Here is a 19,921-nt window from a genome sequence, read left to right on the forward strand (position 1 = left end):
GGGGTGCGCCACCCCCGTGTGGACGTGTTCGCCACCCTGGAAACGCGCCACCGCTCCACTTAGGAATTTTAGGGAGGTTCCATTATGGAGGCATGAGTGATGACATCACTGGCCGTTGGTGACTTATTCAGTCTCCAGCCTCTCCCCATCCCCGGCATCAGCTCCAGCCCTCTGGTCACAGGGTTGGTTCCCCGGCACGCAGCCCCCATCCTGAGCTGTCTAGGGGCTGCCCGGAGTCACCTCACGGGCGTAAACTGGGGTGTGCTTGGAAGGGGTGCACGAGTCACAAGATTGCAAGGGTTTTAGGAGCTCAGTGCCAGCAACCGGGGACAAAGACCAAGGGTACATGTCCTCCTGGGTCACAACCTCACACTGACCTTTTGGTCAGTTAGGAAGTGTTCCCTCCCTCCTTCCTTTTTCCGGAGGGACTTTGTGCTTTTACTGATACTTATTTTTTTTAAAAGTCTGGTATATGACAAAATGGTATTTTATTTATTCTGTCCATTAATAACTGATATTTGAGAACATTTTAGTATTAATGGAACATAATCTTAAGAGAAGTTCAATTTCTTACATTTCAATCCCAGGGTATTAATAAGAGATAATAAAAATAATTATGGTCAAAATTATTACATCAAAACTTAAAATAAATGCTTGGTATTAGTCTACATACAAATTAGTTTTCGGCATAAAGTTCTTTGACTGTAAGAAAGAACATTTGATTTACTTCACTAATGGGAATATCTCCTAATGCCGGGATGGCCTCTACGTGGTTTGTCTTCTGCCGTGGGTCTCAGCATAGTTACCTGTGGTGGCGTGAATGGGCTTGAGTGAAGAGGTGCTCATCGCATTCATTCCAAATAAAAGTATGTAACCTAGTACTATAGTAACGGGGAGGTAGACAGCAGGGCACCTGCCCGATATTTTTGAGGCCGATAGGCTAAGCCTAAGGAGTTCCGTCAAGATTCAGGAGTAAAAGTTCACACAAGATATAGTATGAAGCCAACTTGGGAGCTTAAGAAAAGAACAAAGCCATAAATCGCTCTTTCTGGCAATAGTGACAGTGAATTTTCTACCATTTTCCCCGTGACTTTAGACAATCTTTGCTGGCCTGCGGGGTGCGAGGGCAGGGCCAGCCAGGACACTCTGCTCGCCACCGCGGAAGGCACCCCCACTTTTTTTCTTTGTTTAACATTCTTGGGGAGAATTTATATAAGATTATTTGTTATTTCTTCCTTAAGTTTGGGAGAGTTCCCTGGTGGAAACTTCTGGGCCTTTTCCTAAGTTATGACTTAGTTTACTTTGTAGTTCTGGAGCTCTTCAGATTTTCTGTTTCTTCTTGTAAATTTGGTTTGTGGATTGTGTTTTTCTAGGATATTTCCACTTCATATAAAATTTCAAGTTTGTAGTATAATGTTGTTCTTAATGTCCTTTTATTATCTTTTAGTGTCTGTAGGGTCTGTAGGGTTTGTGTCTCCCCACCCCTCTTTCCTGACCAGCCTCCCCAGGCATCACCGATTATTAGTCTCTCAGAGAACCACGTGTCCTCAGGCTGCCCAAAGCCACTGGCTTTCCAGCAAGTCCCCGAGACGGCCACTTTACCTGTGGACCACCCTTAATCCTCAGGTGCAGCCCTTTGGGGCCCAGCCTGGCCACGTAGCTTTCAGTGGGCCCTCAACACCACTTTGTTGTCTCCACCCTTCAAAAAAAAAAAAAACAAAAAAAACCCAAACAAACAAGCAAAATCCCAGCTGCCTCTTGAATCCGCAGAAACTCCCAGGACAAATGTACCTCAGTGTGGCAGGCCCATTTCTCTGGATACCCACTGTCTTCTGGCGCTTGGCCCAGTAACTTCTCCCAGCATCACCCAGTCTTCGGAGCTTTTGGCACGTTTCTAAAACACTTCATCCAACTTCTCTGATTTTCTACTGCAGAATAATTATTTTATCAAACCCCATCTGTCTTTATAAGTATTGGTTCTTCCCTACCCGTGTTCATTAAGAAATTCTGTTTTTAATGGATCAGCAGTTTTTAGGGTGAGTATCAATTTGAGTAAATTTGAGTAAATATGTAAATGGCTTGTTTCTTTGAGGATGTTTATCTGTACTTGGATGTTGAAGATTACGGATGATCACACATGACAAGCTGAATGAGGGAGAGAAGGGGGAGAGCACATCATTTATTCAGCAAACACTGTTGAGCACCTGCTGCGTGCCAGGGATTGTGCTTGGCGTGGAGAAGGACAGAGGTTTTTGAAGAGAGACCCTATAAGCTAGTGGCCTAACTTTCCTCCCGTCTTTGACCTTTCGTGTTTGTTGTGTATTTATGTAGACGTACACTTTATATTATCTGGACCACTTGGTCAGAGCCCTGCAGAAGGTGTCCCTTTATGAGCTCACCATCCCAGTGCTGCAGTTGGGCGTAGTAATCGCGGCCTCTGTGGTAGAAAGCAAGAGCCTCAAAGATCTCTACCACCTGCGGTCAGTATAACCATCTTATGTTCGGGGAAATGGGGGAATATCTAGGTGGCTAAAGGGAAAAATTTCTCCAAAGCAATATGAAAGCAAACAGCATTTCCAAATATTAATTCTGTGGTTGACTATTTCTATAAATAATAGTTCCTCTGATTTGTAAAACCAAATAAATCAATATTCTTGATCATAAAAATAACAATTTTATTTTAAAATTGCGACCCGGTCCTTAAGAGAAGATCCTTGTTCTAGGGAAATGTACATTGAAGTGTTAGAATAAAGGGCCACTGTGTCTGTGGCCTACTCCCCCGGGAAGAAATCTCAGGGGTGGGGGCGGGGAGGCAAAGGCTAGAGCAAATGCAGTGGTGCGCCTGTGCTGAAGGATCGGGGCGAGGTGCACGGTGATACTTTGTAGTGTGCGTGCCGCTTTTATGTGACCGTCAAAACAAAACCGTTTTACCCCAGAATCGAAGCTCCTCTCTGCTGGCAGTTGTCACGGGAGCCAGAGCCCCACCCACGATGCCTTATTTTTACCTCTGAAGGTGACCCTGAGTGGTACATACGTACTGAGTAAGATGAATGAGTGAATATTAAAATTTTTTCTACCTGAAATTTGGTAGAGGCACCTGTGTCATTTTGCTTAGGTCTAAAAATTATTGAAAACATCACTAAATTATACATTCCTTTTTTGTTTACCAATCGTTAGGCACGATATAGCCAGACTCTGATCTACCACGTTCCACATGACCGTGTTCTTTCTCCCTATCGCCCCCTCCCCTAGACTTGCCCTTGTTTGTTCTGATCTGAAATTGCGAGAAGCAGCTGCTTACCATGAAGAGGTAGCCGGGCAGACATACATCTATGAACTGGAGCAGGCGAGGTGTGGACTTTCCCCACCGCTGTTACGTCCCCCGTGGGTGGGACACCAGCTCACCTGTGAACAAGGAAGGATTTGGCCAGCGCAGTGCCGCTCTCGGCTGTGTCCCCTCCAGCCCCAGGCCCAGTCCTTTGTCACAGCCAGACAATGGGGTGTGGGAGGACCCTCAGCCTGGGGTGGGGAGGCTGTGCCAGAGGTGGGGGGCCGTGCCTGGGGGCAGTCATGGGAATTTTTGGTTGTCTTTGTAAATAGGTGAGTGACCCATGGCTTCTTATAGCTATTTTCTTTTGCGTTTCTTGATTACTAGTGATGTTGACCATTTTCCAGTATTTCTTGGCCATTGTATTTCTTCTTTGGCATATCACCTATGTTACTTACATTAGCTGCAGAAAAGAAATTGCCTTGAGAAAGGAGAAGAATAAGGAACCTCTCTTAGAAGACAGTGTGCCGACGCTGGCTGAACCCATAACCGCAGTGGAGCCGGTGCAGATGAAGCCCCTCGTGGCCAAGGATAAGGTAGCTTCGCTCTGCTGGCAGCACCTTGCTCCTAGCCCAGCGAGGCAGCGCCGAGGCTGCAGCTCGGGCCGCTAGCCAGGACGCGTATTCACTATGAACTGTGTCCAAACCTTCATGCCGGGTTCCCTGGGAAACCCAAGGACTGGTCAGGCGTGTCCCCTCCCCGTGGGCCCTGAATGTCTCTGGGGAAGCCAGGGCTACAGATCACCTCGGACCATGCCCGCCAGGGCCCTGGGCAGAATTCAGAGAAGATGGGCAGTGTGGTCGAGGCCTGGGCAGCTAGAGAGTGGCCAGGAGGTCTGACCACTAACCGGCTCTCCTCTCCACACAGCGGGCTCACTTTGTGTGGGCCCGCCCATGAAGGAAAGTAGCCATCCCAGCCACCAGGCTCCGAACACCTGTCACCGTGGGAGTACCACCCTTGGGACTCCATTTGTAAGCTCCCAACGTCAACCATTTGGGAGACGTGGTAGGAACATGCCAGGCCCCTGTACATCTTGATGAACTCAGGGGCTCAGTGACCCCTCCCATGCCAATCTGGGTGCTGCCTGGTACCAGAGAGTGGGGTCACAGAGCATGGGACACGGGCGGGAGCAAGGACCAGCTCTGACGCACCTGGGGTGGGCGTGCTGCATGTGAGCTGGTGGGTGAGAAGAGATGGCTGTCCCAGGAGACCTCACGCTGCAGAGGCAGGGGGCCCAGCCTGGTGGGAAGCCATGGATGGCCAGCAGCTTCCCGCCAGCCACAGGCACAGATTTGCCTGCTCTGCCTTCCAGCTCCTGAAGATAAACGCAGAGACTGGGAAGGGCCTGGAAGGGACATCGTTCCCCCAGCTGTGGGCCCTCAAAGCAGAAGTGCTGCTGGAGATGGACCTGTACCAGCCTGCGAGGCTGCTGCTGTCGGAGGCCTACCTGGCCTTCCAGGTAAGGGACTGCCGGGGCCTAGGGCGTGGGGGGGGGGGCACCTGTCCTGCTGGAAGCAGCCCCGCATGCCTGCATACCACCCACCACTGCTCTCTGGGATGCGGGCTGTCTGCTTGAGGTTCTGGAATGTCCGTCTTGGACTTGGATCTAAGTCTCTGACCTTTGCTATCGTTCTCTGGTTTTCGTTCACTCTTCACTGAGATTTGGTAAAGTCCCTGCTTCCCTATGGTGGCTGTGGGTCTGATTCCATGGATGGCGGGGTTCCCAGTGCTGTGTTTCCTGATGTTGTATGCAGAGGCTGAGAGCCTGGAGGGCCTGGGGCTGGGTTTTACTCCTCAGGTGTGAGCCCTGCAGGTGTCTGGGTTCTCTTGGGCCTCACTGGAAGCCTGGGGTGTTCTGAGCCTCCTCGGAAAGGCTTGCATTCCCACCTGGCGTCCAGATCTCAGCTCAGCTCCTTAGCCCCCCTGCTGAACTGCTTAAACCGGCTCTGCCCTTGAGCATAGATCTCTGGGCCCTTCTGTTGCACCCCCACCCCCGTGATTGGCCCTTCTAGTGCCAGCACTTGCAGGCCCCAAAGCCCCAGCTGTCTCCTCCCGAGCCCAGCTGTTGCTTTTCTCCTGGGCTCTGTCCCCCGTGAGGTTGGAAGCCCGTGTGTGCGTCCCTCCTCGCAGAGATGGTGGCCCTCGGGCACCTGCAGACAGGGATTTCTATCCACGTCCAGCTCAGAGAACTGCATTCCCTGGGGGCCAAGGCAAAGCTACAGGACCAGACAGGCTGTCACTGCTTTGAAGGACTCCAGAGAAGTCCCTAATAAAAGCACAAAAATTCAAGGCCGTGGGAGACTTGGGCAGTGGGGAGGGCGCTCAGGTGTGTGGGTCTCGGCCAGCACAGGCCAACACAGATAGCTGTGTGCAGGCCTGGCGGTGAGACGGGCATGTGCAGGCCAGCTGCAGAGGGGGCGCAGCCGGGGACAGAAGGGGGAGCACCTGGGGTGGGGCTGAGAGGCTGCAGTCTGCTGGCAACGGCCTCTTCTGAGACCAGGGGGCCGAGGAGCCGGGTGTCAGAGAGCTCCCGGGGGAGTGTCTGTCCCCAGAGGGTGGTTGGGGCACCTTTGCCTCCTCCAGACTTCACACTGCCCCTCCTGAGCCTTCTGTCACGGATGGTGCTCTGCCCACGGGCCTTTCCCTCCTGGCCGTCTGCTGCCCTGAACCGCCCACACCATGGCCACGTCTCTGTGGGGCCATAGCGGTTAGAGCCTGGTGACGTCTCCCGGGGGCATCTGCAGGCACCAGCCCCTGCTTCTGTCCATAGCAGGTCGCAGTCCGCCTCTCTGTTGAGGCTCCCCCCAACCCCCCACCAGCACGTCTGCCTCCTGAATCCACCTCCCCCTCTTCGTCTCCAGCCTGTGTTTGCCTTCCGGGGCCTTGGCTCTTGGGACCACAGGCCCCAGGCCCACCAGGCCCCCGCTTCAGTCTCTTTGGGCTGCATGCTAGCTGCCCTGTCTGGAGCCAGCCACCTTGGACTCTGCTCTTCCCACCTGGGCACCTCACGTCCTCCTGCCCAGGTGTGGTTCAGAGGCCAGCAGCACCCCCACCCCACGCCCAGGCCACCTGCAACTGTGTGCAATGGATGGGGGATGAGACAGCCCTGGCCGGCTAGGATGCAGAAGTCCGTCCCCCCCCACCCCCGCTGCCCTCAGCCAGCGTCTGGACGGCGGCTCCCCAGAGAGCACTGGGGACTGCCGCCAAGGCGTGGGGTCGGGAACCCTGGAAGTGGGTTTTAGCACATGCACAGGCCGCAAGCCCGCCCAGCCCCATGCCCTGAGGGCAGATGCGGGGCGTCCTTCAGAGGTGAGGGACCAGCCCAGTGGACGCTGTGTGTGCGAAGGCCTGGTGCCCGGAGCTGCTCTCACGCTCCCCTCCCCGTCCTCTGTCCACACATACATTTACTTCAGGAGCTTGATGACCCTTGTGCAGAAGCGAGATGCCTGCACCTCCTAGCACGGCTGGCGAACAGGGAGAAAAACCACGGGCAAGCCAGGAAGATGGTGGAGCAGGCCCGGCGCCTGGGGGGCAGCGAGGAGTTCTGGTACAGCTCAGCCCTGACCCTGGCAGACACGCTCCTGGCCACGGAAAGCAAAGGCAGTGAAGCGGTGGTAGGGCCCGCCCTGGTGCTCGCGGAGTGGGGCACGTGGCCGGGTCCCCGTGGCCGGGAACCTCACGCAAACATCAACGCCCTGTCTTCCTCAGGCCTGCCAGTTGTTTCAAAGACTCATAGACACCTTCAGGGTCCTGCAGAAGGAAAGACCTAACCGAGTGCCCATCCTGCAATTTATGATCACAGACCTAGAAGCCAGGTAGCTCTTCGTAAGAAAAACTGTTAATTCACATGAAAGTCAGGGTTGACTTTATTCTTTATGCGGCTTTCCAAACCTCTGAGGTGCAGAGAATCACATTCAGAGAGCCATCTGCCCACGCCGCTGACCTAGCTGACCTTCTCTGAAGCAGAGCCTGCCCCCTGGGGACCCCTACCTGCGGCATGTGGCCCCTGGGGGGAGGGGGCGGCCCAGAGAAGTCTCCAGAGCCTGACCTTTGGCCTTCCGGCTCCTGGGGGCAGTGTCTCTTCCTTTCCAATGTGCCCTTTTTCTTGGGACAGGGATGCAGGTAGCTTGTTTGGTTCCTAAATGCTCAGGGGACACGTTTGAGCTGCCCCCAGGTGTGCGTGGGGTTTCTGCAGACACCCGTGGGGTGGGGTCTGGCTGCAGGGTTCCCCCCCCCCCCCCCGGAGACAGCGTATGAGCAGGTGCCTCCCTGGGCCTGTCCTGCTCTGTCTTCCCCTCCGCGCTGGCTGCTTCCCGAGCCTGTCGCCTGTCTGGGCAGGTGGCAGTTGTTTTGGGCGCGGAGCTCTGAAGAGCGGCACCGGTCCTCTGTGCTTATCAGTCGTTCAGAATTTTGGCTTCTTTTTGAGCTATCTTTCTGGGAATTTGTATTCTTCTGGAAAATTGTTTCCTCTGGGTTTTGGGTCGTGTTGGCATGTCTGTTTCTGGACTCTTTTCCGTAACGTCACGGAGTCTTTGTCACAGGTGTGTCCCCTGGCGCCCGTGCCCCACTCCTCCCCTAAGTCAGAGTTGCGCATCACCGTTTCACTGACCTTTACAAAGAAGCAGCAGTCTTGTTCTCTTTGTTTTCCACGTTGTGTTTGTTCTGTTCTGAGGGGCTGTTCATGGCTGTTCCACCCGCACGGGTTCCCGCTCCTGCTCAGGGGCCCCGGGACTCCTGCGGGCGGATGTGGGTTTCCCTGTGGGTTCCTGCCCCTGAGTCACAGCAGGCTGCTGCTGGGGGCGGGGGCGCTACTTTCCAGCTTGACTGTCTGTGATGGAAGCGTGTGGCCGGTGTGGTTTCTGGTCTGCGGGAAGTGCGCTCAGCGTCAGGGCGACACTGGCCAGACTGAGGTCGCCACGTGGGACGTCCACGCCCCCGCAGATGTGTGAGCCTCCAGATCCGGGCCATTCAGGAACCAGCTGGCTGTGAGCCTCCCGAATGCTTGTTTCTGCTGACGGAGATGCACGACCACTTGATGGAGATCGAGGAAAAGTTGGCCTCCTGGGGCTACAAAGAGAATTGTGTGGACATAAAACTAGAGCGCGCAAAGATAAAGAGGTGAGCAGCCCCGTTGGGGGGCCCTCCTGGGGTGGCTGAGGGGCCTGCCCTCTGAGCACAGGGTCAAGCCCCCCTCGGGGCCCCGTTGCCCTCTCACAGAATCTCTTCCTGGCCTTGCGGCTGCCTGCACCTCCCTCCAGGACAGCGGCACAGGGGCTGTGCCCTCAGTGTCCCACCTGCTGTCTCTGCAAACACACGGACACACCCACAGCGTTCCCACATTGGTCACATTTGTGCAGCCACAGGCCACATTCCCACGTGCACATGACCGGTGATCGCTCACAGCCGTACACACGTCAACCCTGCACGCCCCGCACCTGCTCTGTCATCGAGGGCAGGGGCTGGCCCGGAGGCAGAGGAGCGAGGCCGGGCCTCAGTAAACGGCCTCCCTCACCCACCTCCCCTCCACCCAGCCGGCCCTGGGCCACCCGCGTGCTTGGTGTACACGCACGCATTCCAGAGCACGACAAACAGATCTTGTGTGTTAAAAGCAGCCTTTATAAGGGAAAAGCCACCTGGACACGTGTGGAATGTAACTTTGATCCTATTATTACAGAATTGATTATATGGTCATTGTAGAACTTTAAGAAATCCAGAAAAGCACAAATAGGAAAACAAGGCAGTTAAATCGGCACAATTAATGTCATGGTGTTGGTTCACTGGATCTGTTAGGCATAGATTTAATTTTACAAAAATATTATAGAGGGCAAAATTATAGAACATCTAATCATAAAATTTGAAGTACTAATAGAAATGCAGTATAATTATTTAAAAATTATGTACTGTGCATTTTGTTAATACCGATGGTATAATGCTTCAAAGTTTGTTCTAAGTTCCACTCTTCCATCTTATAAAGATTATGTGCCCAAAATGAGAAAGATGAAGAGCAAAAAACCGCATATCGCTTGGAGGCGTATGACTTGGTCCAGAGAGCTGTGGCTGAGACAGAGGAGCTGTTCCTCAGTGTGCGGGGCTTGCTGTCCCTGCAGGAGGTGAGTCTGTGTCCTGGGTCCCTCCCTGGCGCCCAGAGCACCCCTCGGCACACACAGACGGGCCTGCACCTGCCCTAAGCAGGCGGCCTGCTTCCGGTTTGGCTGAGGTTCAGCAGCAGCAACGCGATTTGCCCTCCTTTCCGAAATAACCAAGAAGTGGACAAAAATGTGAAACAGATTTTCAGCACACTAGATGTCCACATGGGCACCTTCATCTGTGAGCAGAGGTGGCCCCACCCCATCCACACTCACTGCAGAAGCAGGGGGCCCAAGGGGGTCAGGAAGGTGTTAGGCCCCCCCTCAGGCTCAGAGCAGCACCTGCTCCCAACAGCCAGACCAGACAACCTTGTGACCCCAGGGTGCTGCGCAGAGCGGACAGAAGGTCTTGTCTCTGTCAGGTATAATCTGCCCTGGATGAACCCTGCCCTGGATCTGCCTGAAAACTCGTAGAAGACCTGAGAGGACCACAGTGTCTGGTGGCCCCAGAACAAAGGCAAAACCAGGAGCACAAGTGTCCATCTGCCAAAAAAGGAATGCATGGTGTCTGGCAACCAATGAAAAATTACCATGCCGAAATCCCAATCAAAAGTTGCATGCAAAATTACCATGCCAAAAAGCAGAGAAAACATACTCATAACATACAGAACAATCCATCAAGACCAACCAAGAACTGGCACAGGTATCAGAATGCAAAGACAAGGGTGTTAAAAGTTACTACTGACCACAGTATGTACCAAGACCTCAATGCAATTACAGTAGAAATCAAAAAGCAACATAAAAGATAGCATAGTTAAGTCCATAGAGACAGAGAGCTGATTAGTGGTGGTAGGGGAGGGGCAGGGAGGGGCATAGGACAGGGCCGTTGAGTGGGGAGGGGGTTCCCTGTTCCCTTTTGGAATGACGAAACACTTTGGAAGTAGATGGGGTGATGCTGCACAAGGCTGTGAACGCACTAAGAACCACTGAATTGTACACTTTAAAACGGTTATTTTATGTCATGTGAATTTTACCTCAATTAAAAAAAAAAGACAGAAAGCTATGGGTGAAATACCCAAATATTTGGAAAGTAAATAACATCCATCAAAATAACTATGAGCCAGAGAACAAATCAAAAGGGAAAGTATTTCTGAACTGAAAGGGGAAAAAAACACATGTCAGAATTTTTAAGATGTCTCTAATTGCAATGCTTAGGGGGAGATTTGTGGCACTAAATAACTGTATGACAAAAGAAAAAAGGTCCCAAACTAGTGATGTTAGCCTTCATGGTTAGAAAGTAGAAGAAAAACAAACTCCAAACAAGCAGAAGAAAGGAAAGTGAAGATCAGAGCAGAAATCAGTGAAATCGGAAACCTAAAAATAAAGGGTAAAATCAACAAAACCACAAGTTGTTACTTGAGATAAATAAGTCCATACACTTCCGTCCAGACTGATCAGGAGAAAGAGCGAGGACATAAACGATCAGGATCTGAAATAAGAGATGTAACATCGCCACTGACCCTATACATACTAAAAGGATAATAAGGGAATATTCTGAGCAGCTTTATGATGACATAGAACAATTCCTTGAAAGACACAAACAACCTCAAAAAGAAATAGATCACCTGAATAGCCCTCCCTCTGTTAAAGACGTAGAATTTGTAGTTAACAGTCTCTCCACAAAGAAAACACCAGACCCAGACGGCTTTACTGGTGAGTCCCACCAAACATTTAAGGACAGCATAACACCAATTCAACACAAAGTCTTGTAGAAAATTGAGGAGAAGGGAACACATGCCCACTCCGTAGGGCTAGTTTGACCCTGATAGCAAAACAAACACTACAGGTCATTATTATTCATGAACACAGATGCAGAAGTTCTAAACAAAATTTTAGCCAATTAAATACAATAATATGTGAAAAGGATAACACATCAATGCCAAGTTGGGGTTATCCTGGGATTGTTTAACATTCAAAAATCAATCAGTTTGGCTCACCATATTTTTTTAAAAATTAAAAAACCATATGATCACCTCAGTTACAAAACCCAATACTCATTCCTGATTGAAAAAAAAGAAGAAAGAAAGAAAGAAAGAAAGAAAGAAAGAAAGAAAGAAAGAAAGACTCTTAACAAACTCTTACTAGAAGGAAACTCCTTGAGCTGATAGACTGCGTCTGTGAAAACACTAGGGCCCATGTCACACTTAGTGGGAAAGAAGAGCACTAAGACGGCGGTGTGCCCTCGCTCCACCTTCATACAGAATGCCCAGTCTAGAAAGGAAGAAGTAAAACTGTCTTTGCTTACAGATGGCATGATCATCTGTACAGAAAATCTCACACAGGAGCACCTGGGTGCCTCAGTCAGTCGAGTGTCCAACTCTTGATTTCAGCTCAGGTCATGATCTCAGGGTTGCGAGATCAAGCCCCGCGTTGGTCTCCACTCTGGGTGAAGAGCCTACTTAAGATTCTCTCTCCCTCTCCCACTGCCCCTCCCCCACCTGCTTGCATGCTCAAGCTCTCTCTCAAAAAAAAAAAAAAAGAAAAGAAAAAGAAGAAAGAAGAAAGAATCTCACGCAATCTACAAAAACAATAATAAATGTACTAGGACAGTAAGGCTTCAGGACACGAACAATATGCAAATACTAATTTTATATTTCTATATACTCGCAACAATTGATCAGGTATTAAAAATGCAAAAACAAAACCATTTGGCAGCATAAAAATGAAATTGGACAAAAAAGTGAAAACTTACCCCTGAGAACTAGAAAACATCACTGAGAGAAACTGAAGAAGACCTAAGTAGATGGAGAGATATACCGTGTTCATGGACCAGAAGACTTGATACTACTAAGACCTCAAAAATTTTCTTCAATCCTGACCAAGAAGCTGCAGGCTTTTTATAAAAATTGAAAAAAAACATTTTAAAATTCCTTTGAAACTGCAAAAGATGTAACATAGCAAACACAACTTTAAAAAAGAAAAACTGAGTTGAAGATCTAACACTACCTAAGACTTATTATCAAGTGACAGGAATCAAAGCAGTGTGGTTTTAGTGTAAATGTAAGATAAGCAGAAAATGGAACATAACAGAATCCAGAAACAGACACAAAGACGACAGAAGATTGCTTTTCAACAAAAGAGCAAAGGGAATTCAGTGAAGAAAGTCTACCCTATACAACAGTGGTGCTGGGGCAGCTGGAAATCCACACCCAAACGACAGACTTCAGTTCATACCTCACACCAGACGTAGGGTCCAACCCCAGGTGGACTATAGACCTGGAAGTAGGAGCTGAAACTGTAAGGCTTCTAGAGGAAAGCACCTTTGGGACCTTGGGTTCAGCAAAGATTCCTCACATATGGCAACAAAAGCATGATCCATGTGAGAATGAAAAACGGACAAATTGGAGCTTGCTCTTCAAAAGACACTATTCAGGGGATGAAAAGACAAGGTACAGACTGGGAGAAAATATTTGCAAACCGTATGACTGACAAGGTCTTGTATCCAGAATATAAAACCCTCTTAAAACTTAATAATAACAAAAGAAACAACCCCATAAAAAGTGGGCAAAGAGTTGAGCAGACGTTTCTCCAAAGAAAATATGTGGATGGTAAGTAATTACATGAGGGGATGATGCACTCACCAGCGGGTCAGGGAAACCACCACAGCAATTAAAATGGCTATAATTTAAAAGACCAAACGTAGCAAATGTTAGCAAGGACACGGAGGGACCAAACTCTCATCGCTGCTGCGGGGGGCGGGGGTGCAGTTAAACACGGGCCCCCATAGGAGCCGGCCGTTGTATTTGCAGTAGCCCCGGGTGTGAGGGGTGCACGTGCTGGCGCCCACCTGTACAACCCGTGCTCCTCGTCAGTGGAAAGGTGTGAGTGCACGCAGCAACGTGGATGGGTCTGAGTGATCACGCGAGTGGAATCGGCCAGAGAGAGCAGACGCTGTGTGACTCCCCTGGGACAAACCCTGGCACCTGCAAACCAGCTTGTGGTGCTGGAGGGTGGCCCCGGGCTGCCCGGGAGGGAGGGACCGGTGAGAAAAGGGCGCGAGGATTTGGGGGAGGGGCTACGTGCGTTGTTGTGAGGGCGGCACTCCCACGGTGTGTGTGGCACGCCCAGGTGCAGAACATCAACACGCCTCTGATGAGGAAGCTGGCGCGCCTGCGGCTCAGGCTGGTCCAAGCGTCTCTGGACACACTGCAGCTCGTGTGGGCGGAGGCCCAGGCCAGGCGGCAAGAGCGGGGCTCCAGGGACAAGCTGCTGGCCGACTACCTGCACAGCTTGAGCGACTACACCTCCGTCGGCCTGGTAACCGCCCCGGGACGCAGTGGGCCCCGTGCTCGTGCTCGTGGTCTGGTGTGCGGGTGCTGTCCTGGGACGGCAGGACTCACCAGGAGAAGGCGCGGGGCCGAGCCCTCTGACCGCGAGGGTGTTCCCAGCCCCAGCGGCTCCCAGGGCCCCCAGTCTGACGGCCTTGGGGGGTCTCCTGGGGGATGTTCCCAGGTGCACGGCAGGCTCCTACTGGGGTATGCATTTGCTTCAACTAACTACGGCAGCGTATTAAAGAGCTCTACAAAGGTGAATTGATTTTGTTAAAAAAAAAAAGTGGAGTTTGCAAAGTATCTGAAAGAAACATCCTGCCATTTCAGACATTTTCTTTGATTTCATGTACTATGAATCAAATTAACTTGATGTAACCATGAATATATCAAAGATAGCTCTAACAGTGAACTAGCTAGCTATACGAGCTTTTCTATTTGTCAGTGAGTCCCAAATTAAGGTTATATAAGTAGATTTTAGTGACACTCCCAACACCTAAGCCCTGGAGACCCTCCCCCAACGCCCGAGGGTGCATTTCTCAGCTTGGATGTCGCCACTCCTGGGGGCGTTAGACCAGGGAACTCGGGGACAGGATGGAGTGGTGGGGGGAGATCCGGGGGGTGTTCAAGGGTGGGCCTCTGGCATGTCCCAGGGCGGGGTGCAAGTAACCACGAGGCCGTTTGTGTTCCTACAGAAATGGTTCACGCTGAAGCGGACCCTGGCCCACACTGCGCTGGCGCAGCTCGGGACCATGCATTCACTGTGCGCCGGCTGCGTGGACATCCGTGCTCAGGTCCTGGGCCTCGCGGGGAAGGCCCTCCGCCTGCTGGCCATGCACGCAGACCCCGTGCACCCCACCTACTACTGGGAGGAGGGCCTCTCGGTATGTGCTTCCCCCCAAGCCCCTCGGCCATGCGTAAAAACAAAAGCGGCTATTTAAAGCTAGCCTAATCTCGGTAAGAACGGGCATATGAAACAGACCTCGAATTGTCCCTGATTAAGAAGGCTTGTGTGGCCTCAGAAAGGGAGGAAAAAAGCAAGAAGTAGTCTGTCTGGTGCAACCAGTGGGTGGAAGAGAAACACAAACTTCTGGGGACAGACTCCGGAGAGGAGGGAAAGCGAGCACATAGGTGGTCCGAGGTCAGGAAGCCCCAGCCCCAAATGGGGGTGTCCCGCCTGCACCTCAGCACCTCTCCTCCAGGGGGTCTGGGGTCTGCCTGAGTGCCGGGTGCAGAAACCCCCCTCACAAGCAGCAGGAGACCCCAAGCCACCTACTCCCTTCCGCCACCCACACTGCCTGGCGTCATGCACTCAGGCTTGCTCCCTTCTCTCGAGCCCCTGGCAAGGCTGCCCAGTAGGCCTGGTGGTCCCAGGGGGAGCACCGCACCCCTCGCAGGGAGTGCTGGGGACAGCCACTGGCACTGTAGCAGCTGCCGGCCACCGTCCAAAATCCTCTGTGGATGCCACTGCCTCCATCTGGAAGGCACCTGCCCAAAGCAAAGTCAGGCGCATCCCCACAGACTCTGCTCTTTTAGGAAGAACCCCCAGCCCCGAGCACCTGGGCTCCGTACCCCTGTGTGATTGCCAGTCCTGATGCATTGTCTGTCTGGATCCCAGGACCTAGGACTGGACTCACATTTGGGGGAAATGATGGAATTTTAGCCCCTCACTCAGTCTGTGTTTGTTGAGCACCTGCAAGGTGGCTCTGAGTCAGGTGGATGTCGACCAGAGATGTAGCCTTGGCAATCCCCTCCCCTTGGGGTTGGGGTCCTCGTCTATGGAACAGCACTAACGATGCTCCCTCTCAGAGGGGTCGTCGGGGAAACATACACAGGTAGCTTCCAAGAAGTGTGCCCACGCTGCCCTACCCCTGTTCCCCAGCCCCGTTGCCCAGCCGGCCTTCCCCTTGCTGCTCCCTGTCGTGATCCCACAGACCCAGGGCCTCCCCCTGTACCTGCTGCCTCCCCCCGGCAGAGTCCCCTGGCACCCCCAAGGACCTCATCAGGGTGGCTGGCCCTGCAGTCAGGCAGGCCCAGGTCCCCGGGGGCAGGAGGGCACCTGACGTACTCAGTCCTGGCTGCCCAGTCGGACTGGTGGTGATGCCTGGGGAAGGTGATTTTGAAGGTTGAAGAAAGTAAGCATAGAATTTGATTGTTCTGAGACCGGGGACACTCAGGCTTGCTTCTCTAGAGCTGCTTCACCACACAGGCCGCACCTGCCAGCTGCCAGGCCTCCTGGGCCAAGGCCCCGCAGGTCAGTCCAGTCGGTGAGAGGCCTGACTGCCGCCTACAGCATGCCTCTCCCAGGGGTCTCACAGAGATGCCCCAAGCGCGACAGGCACGCCGGGCCGGGCAGTGGGCTGGAGGCCGGCTGAGCGGAGGTGGCTCCTCCGTAGGCCATCGCTGAGCTGAGCAGCCTCACGCATCTGCAGACCGTCCCAGAGGACAGGGCCGGCAAGGATCCCTACGAAGACTTGTGGGCCTCGAGGTCTGCCGCTGAGGAGCACGGCAGGAAGGGCTCGGATCAGCAGGTACAGCCACTCCCACCTGCCCCGTGGTGCCCTGCCCACAGACCCGACCTGAGCCCAAGCGTTGCGCCCCGCAGAGGAGGCTGGTGCTGGCCCAGCGGTACCTGGCCCAGGCCTCCGAGGTGCTGCTGCAGTGTGTGCAGGTCGCCCTGGGCAGCGGCCTCCTGGACATTGCTGCTGCGGCCAGCCTGGACATGGTGGAGTGCACCGGCACCCTGGACCCCGCAGCCACCTGCCAGTTCCTGGCGCTGTCTCAGGTATGGCTCTGCTGTGTGCCTCTTCCTCAAGTCCCTTCTTGGCCACCTTGGAAGGGGGAGTTCCCTGAGCACCCGGCACTCCCTCCTGCTGGTAGGCTGGCCAGCCAGGCTACGTCGGGGGTCTCTGCCTTGAGAGAGCAGTGCTCGGCTGGAAGAGGGAGCTTCCGGTCACCAGAAGAAGTAGGGAAGGCTGTCCCATCTTCCTGAGGTTCTCCTGAGCCCCAGCCCCTATTACTGACATCTTACGGTCCACCAAGCCTTATGTTCTTGGGGCTCAGAGCAAAAGAGTGGGCAGGTGCTGGGGGCACAGTGGTGAAGGGCCTGGTGACTGCTGGTGGCAGGAGACGCATCCCAAGAAGCTGGTGCCAGAAGAGGCTGAGCAGCCCCTAGCTACTCTCCCACTTGGGCACCCACTGGCCCCGGGCAGGCAGGGCTCAGGTCTCTTGGCCCCATCCCTTGTCTGTTTCAGAGCTGCTTGGCTTCAGAGATGATGCGGGATGTCCTGTTCACGGCCACAGCCAACACCAGCAGCTCGCAGCTGGCGGCCCTGCTGCAGCTCGAGCACCAGCTGAAGCAGAAGGGGAGGATGTCCACCAGCTTGTTTGCGAGCGTGGAACAGAGGCTGGCTGTCATTTCCAAGGTGAGCGAGCCGTCTGCACCTGCCCTGGCCACTCAGCCCTGCGGTACCACTCTGTTGCCAGCCCGACGGCAGCACTCACCGGTGCAGCCTCTCCATAGCTGTGTGGTTCCGGGGCACCACTGGCCCTCTCTGACCTCCGCCTCCCCCAGGGCCTCCTGGTGACTGTAAGTGCCCAGGCCTACAGCAGGTCGGGAGGGGACAGGGCCCCTGAGGGTCTTCTTGAGGGGGGCACACTTCTTTCAGCCCGCAATAGAACACTGCAGACACTAGCACGTCCTCTTCTGCTTGGACGAGCAGATGTGAACTGGGGTGTTTAAGGAAACGGGACTTGATGAAATGCAAGGCATCGGGACAACAGCCTGGAGCACTCTGACCGATCCCACTCCTCTTCCTCCCCTGCTGCTCTGCGCACACCTGTGTGGGTCCAACCTCAGCCCTTCATCCAGAGTTTCTTTTCTCCCTGTGACACTGGGGGCCAGGTTGTCATTTGTGGTGGGGTGTCCTGTGCCCCGTGGGGTGCTCACCAGATGCTGGCCGCCCCACCCCAGCTGCGACAACAACAGAGGTCCCCAGAATCACCCCCAGCTGAGAGCCAGTGCTGGAAAGCTTCCCCTTCTCCTGAAGAGCAGTACAGCCCATCACAGGTGCAAGGACAACCAGGCCAGTCCACCGAGAGAAGCAGCACAGCCCAGACACCCACGCTTGGAGGACACATCCATGTGTGTCCCACTGAGGCTGGGGTGGGCGTAACCCAGCACTGACCTCAGAGGAGACTTGAGGGACCAAATACATTGATGTGTGCATGGTGCTGAGGATGGGGCTGGATGTGGGGGGTGCAGGGGCTTGGTCCAGTGTGGGACAGGTCCGTGGCAGGACGGGTCTGTGGCGGCCAACTCCATCGTAGGTGCTGTGACGGCTCCTCCTCCTCCTGCTGTTTCAAGGATTCTTGTGGAAGACCTGCACTGATTCGGTCAGGTGCACAGAGCAGTCAGACTCGGGGTTCGGCTGCACTTGGTGGGGGCACAGACCACAGCCAGGCCACCACAGCAGCCACAGCAGGAGCCTGGTGATCAGCAGAAACTGCTGTCCGTAAAGCCTCTGCTGTGGACAGGAGAGCAGGCTGAGCTACAGCTCCTGAGAGGGGAAGATGTCCGCAGCGACCTGTCCCCGACTGCCCCTGCATCAGTGCTGACCCGCTGGGACGCGCAGCAGGCTTGTGATGACCTGCCTGGGGACTGCAGCTGCATCCTGGGCTGTGGGGAGTTTGCCTGAAAACTCGTGGATGGTGGTGAAATTCCTTGTGGTTCTCATGGCACCTGGGAAATAAGGACCATCCTGGAAGGTTGTGGCCTCGAGGTCACTGGCTCCAGCAAGATGCTGCATGAGGTCTCCTCAGAGAGCATTAGCATGGCACAGGGAATGTGGACTAGCACAAGATACCCTGGCTGGAGAGGGAAACAGGGATGAGCGCTCTGGGAGAGACTCTCAGAAGGCCGAGTGCATGTGGAACCTGTCTCCAAAGGCCAGGAGAGCGTGACATGGAGCTGAGGCAATAGTGACACAACATGATGGCTTACGGTCCACAGACTCAGGAGCGCCGGCATCCCCATGCAGGAGAAACACAAGAAAGTTGCAGTGCATCCACGAGCACCAAGCCGCTGCTACCCAGGACAGGAAACCTGAGGGCAGTCAGTGAGGAGCCACGGGCGCCTGCGAGCAGGCCAGGAGACCGCTGCCCACTGTGGCAGCACAGAGAAACGTTTGGATGCACAGAAACTGAGGGAGTGGGCCACCAGGTAGCCTGCGGCACAAGAAGCTAGGAGGAAATGGCAGAATGCGTGGGAGAACCAAGAATACTACAAAGGCAAACATTTAGGTACAAGGAAATACATTTCAAGTGTGTAAAACAGTAATTTTAACATCTTGTGGAGTTTAGCTTATTTTGCAGAAGTAAAATGAAAGACAATGCAAAAAGCAGGAAGGATTAGACAGAGTTTACAATGCAGAGGTTCTGTCACTACTAGGGAAGGGTAAAATTACATTTTTATTAGATTATAACAAGCTAAAGGCAAATGTCATGATCCCTAGAGTAACCACTAAAATACTGTGTACTAAGTTAATAAAAAGAAAAAAATCAAATAAGAGTATTTTATTATCCCAAAGACAGACAAAAAGAGTAGGGGGAAAGAATATAAAAACATATGGTCCCAGGAGGAAAAAAGCAGGGCAATGGTAGTTGGAAACTCATATATATATATATTTACAATAAATGTAAATGGACCAAACCCTACAAGTCAAAGACTAAGATTGTCACATTGGCTGAAAAGAAAAACAAAATCCAATCATATGCCTCTTAAAAGAGACCTGCTTCACATATAAGCACACAGAAATGTTGGATGGAAAAGATGAGAAATAGTATCTAAGTCATGAAGATACTCATCTGATGAAAGCCAGGTGGCCCGGGGATCAGTCAACAGGGAATCGGCATCCTCGGTCTGTATGTACAATGATGTAGCTTCAAATTCATGAAACAGAAGTGACAGGAATAAAAGGAGCCCTGGACAGGCCTGCATCCAGTGGGAGACCCGCAGCCGGCCCGGCGGCTGGTGGAAGCCCAGACGATAGATTGGTAAGCATGTAGGGCTGTATAGGAAAGCTGTTCGCGTGCAGAAGGTCTGTGCAGCTGTGGCCAGGCTGACATTCACAGAGCACAATTCCAACTATGATTGGGTTCTCTTCTTTCCAAGTGTGCAG

General features: G+C 53.0%; 1 protein-coding gene and 1 pseudogene across 1 annotated transcript in view; one reads left to right on the top strand and one right to left on the bottom strand.

The window, feature by feature from the left end:
* The window catches only part of CFAP46 (cilia and flagella associated protein 46), a 90,366-nt gene that overhangs the window by 51,896 nt on the left and 18,549 nt on the right, over window positions 1-19,921 (top strand). Inside the window, exons 32-45 of the mRNA XM_040624290.1 lie at window positions 2,332-2,480; window positions 3,253-3,351; window positions 3,732-3,864; window positions 4,641-4,787; window positions 6,742-6,942; window positions 7,037-7,143; window positions 8,270-8,446; window positions 9,303-9,509; window positions 9,552-9,655; window positions 13,409-13,731; window positions 14,438-14,680; window positions 16,139-16,273; window positions 16,348-16,527; window positions 16,997-17,167. Coding sequence (XP_040480224.1) covers window positions 2,332-2,480; window positions 3,253-3,351; window positions 3,732-3,864; window positions 4,641-4,787; window positions 6,742-6,942; window positions 7,037-7,143; window positions 8,270-8,446; window positions 9,303-9,509; window positions 9,552-9,655; window positions 13,409-13,731; window positions 14,438-14,680; window positions 16,139-16,273; window positions 16,348-16,527; window positions 16,997-17,167 — 2,376 coding nt within the window. The remainder of the gene's footprint in view (window positions 1-2,331; window positions 2,481-3,252; window positions 3,352-3,731; window positions 3,865-4,640; window positions 4,788-6,741; window positions 6,943-7,036; window positions 7,144-8,269; window positions 8,447-9,302; window positions 9,510-9,551; window positions 9,656-13,408; window positions 13,732-14,437; window positions 14,681-16,138; window positions 16,274-16,347; window positions 16,528-16,996; window positions 17,168-19,921) is intronic.
* LOC103658517 lies at window positions 677-1,947 on the bottom strand (annotated as a pseudogene).

The sequence above is a fragment of the Ursus maritimus genome, unplaced genomic scaffold, assembly GCF_017311325.1.
Source record: "Ursus maritimus isolate PB19 unplaced genomic scaffold, ASM1731132v1 scaffold_7, whole genome shotgun sequence".
Lineage (NCBI taxonomy): Eukaryota > Metazoa > Chordata > Mammalia > Carnivora > Ursidae > Ursus > Ursus maritimus.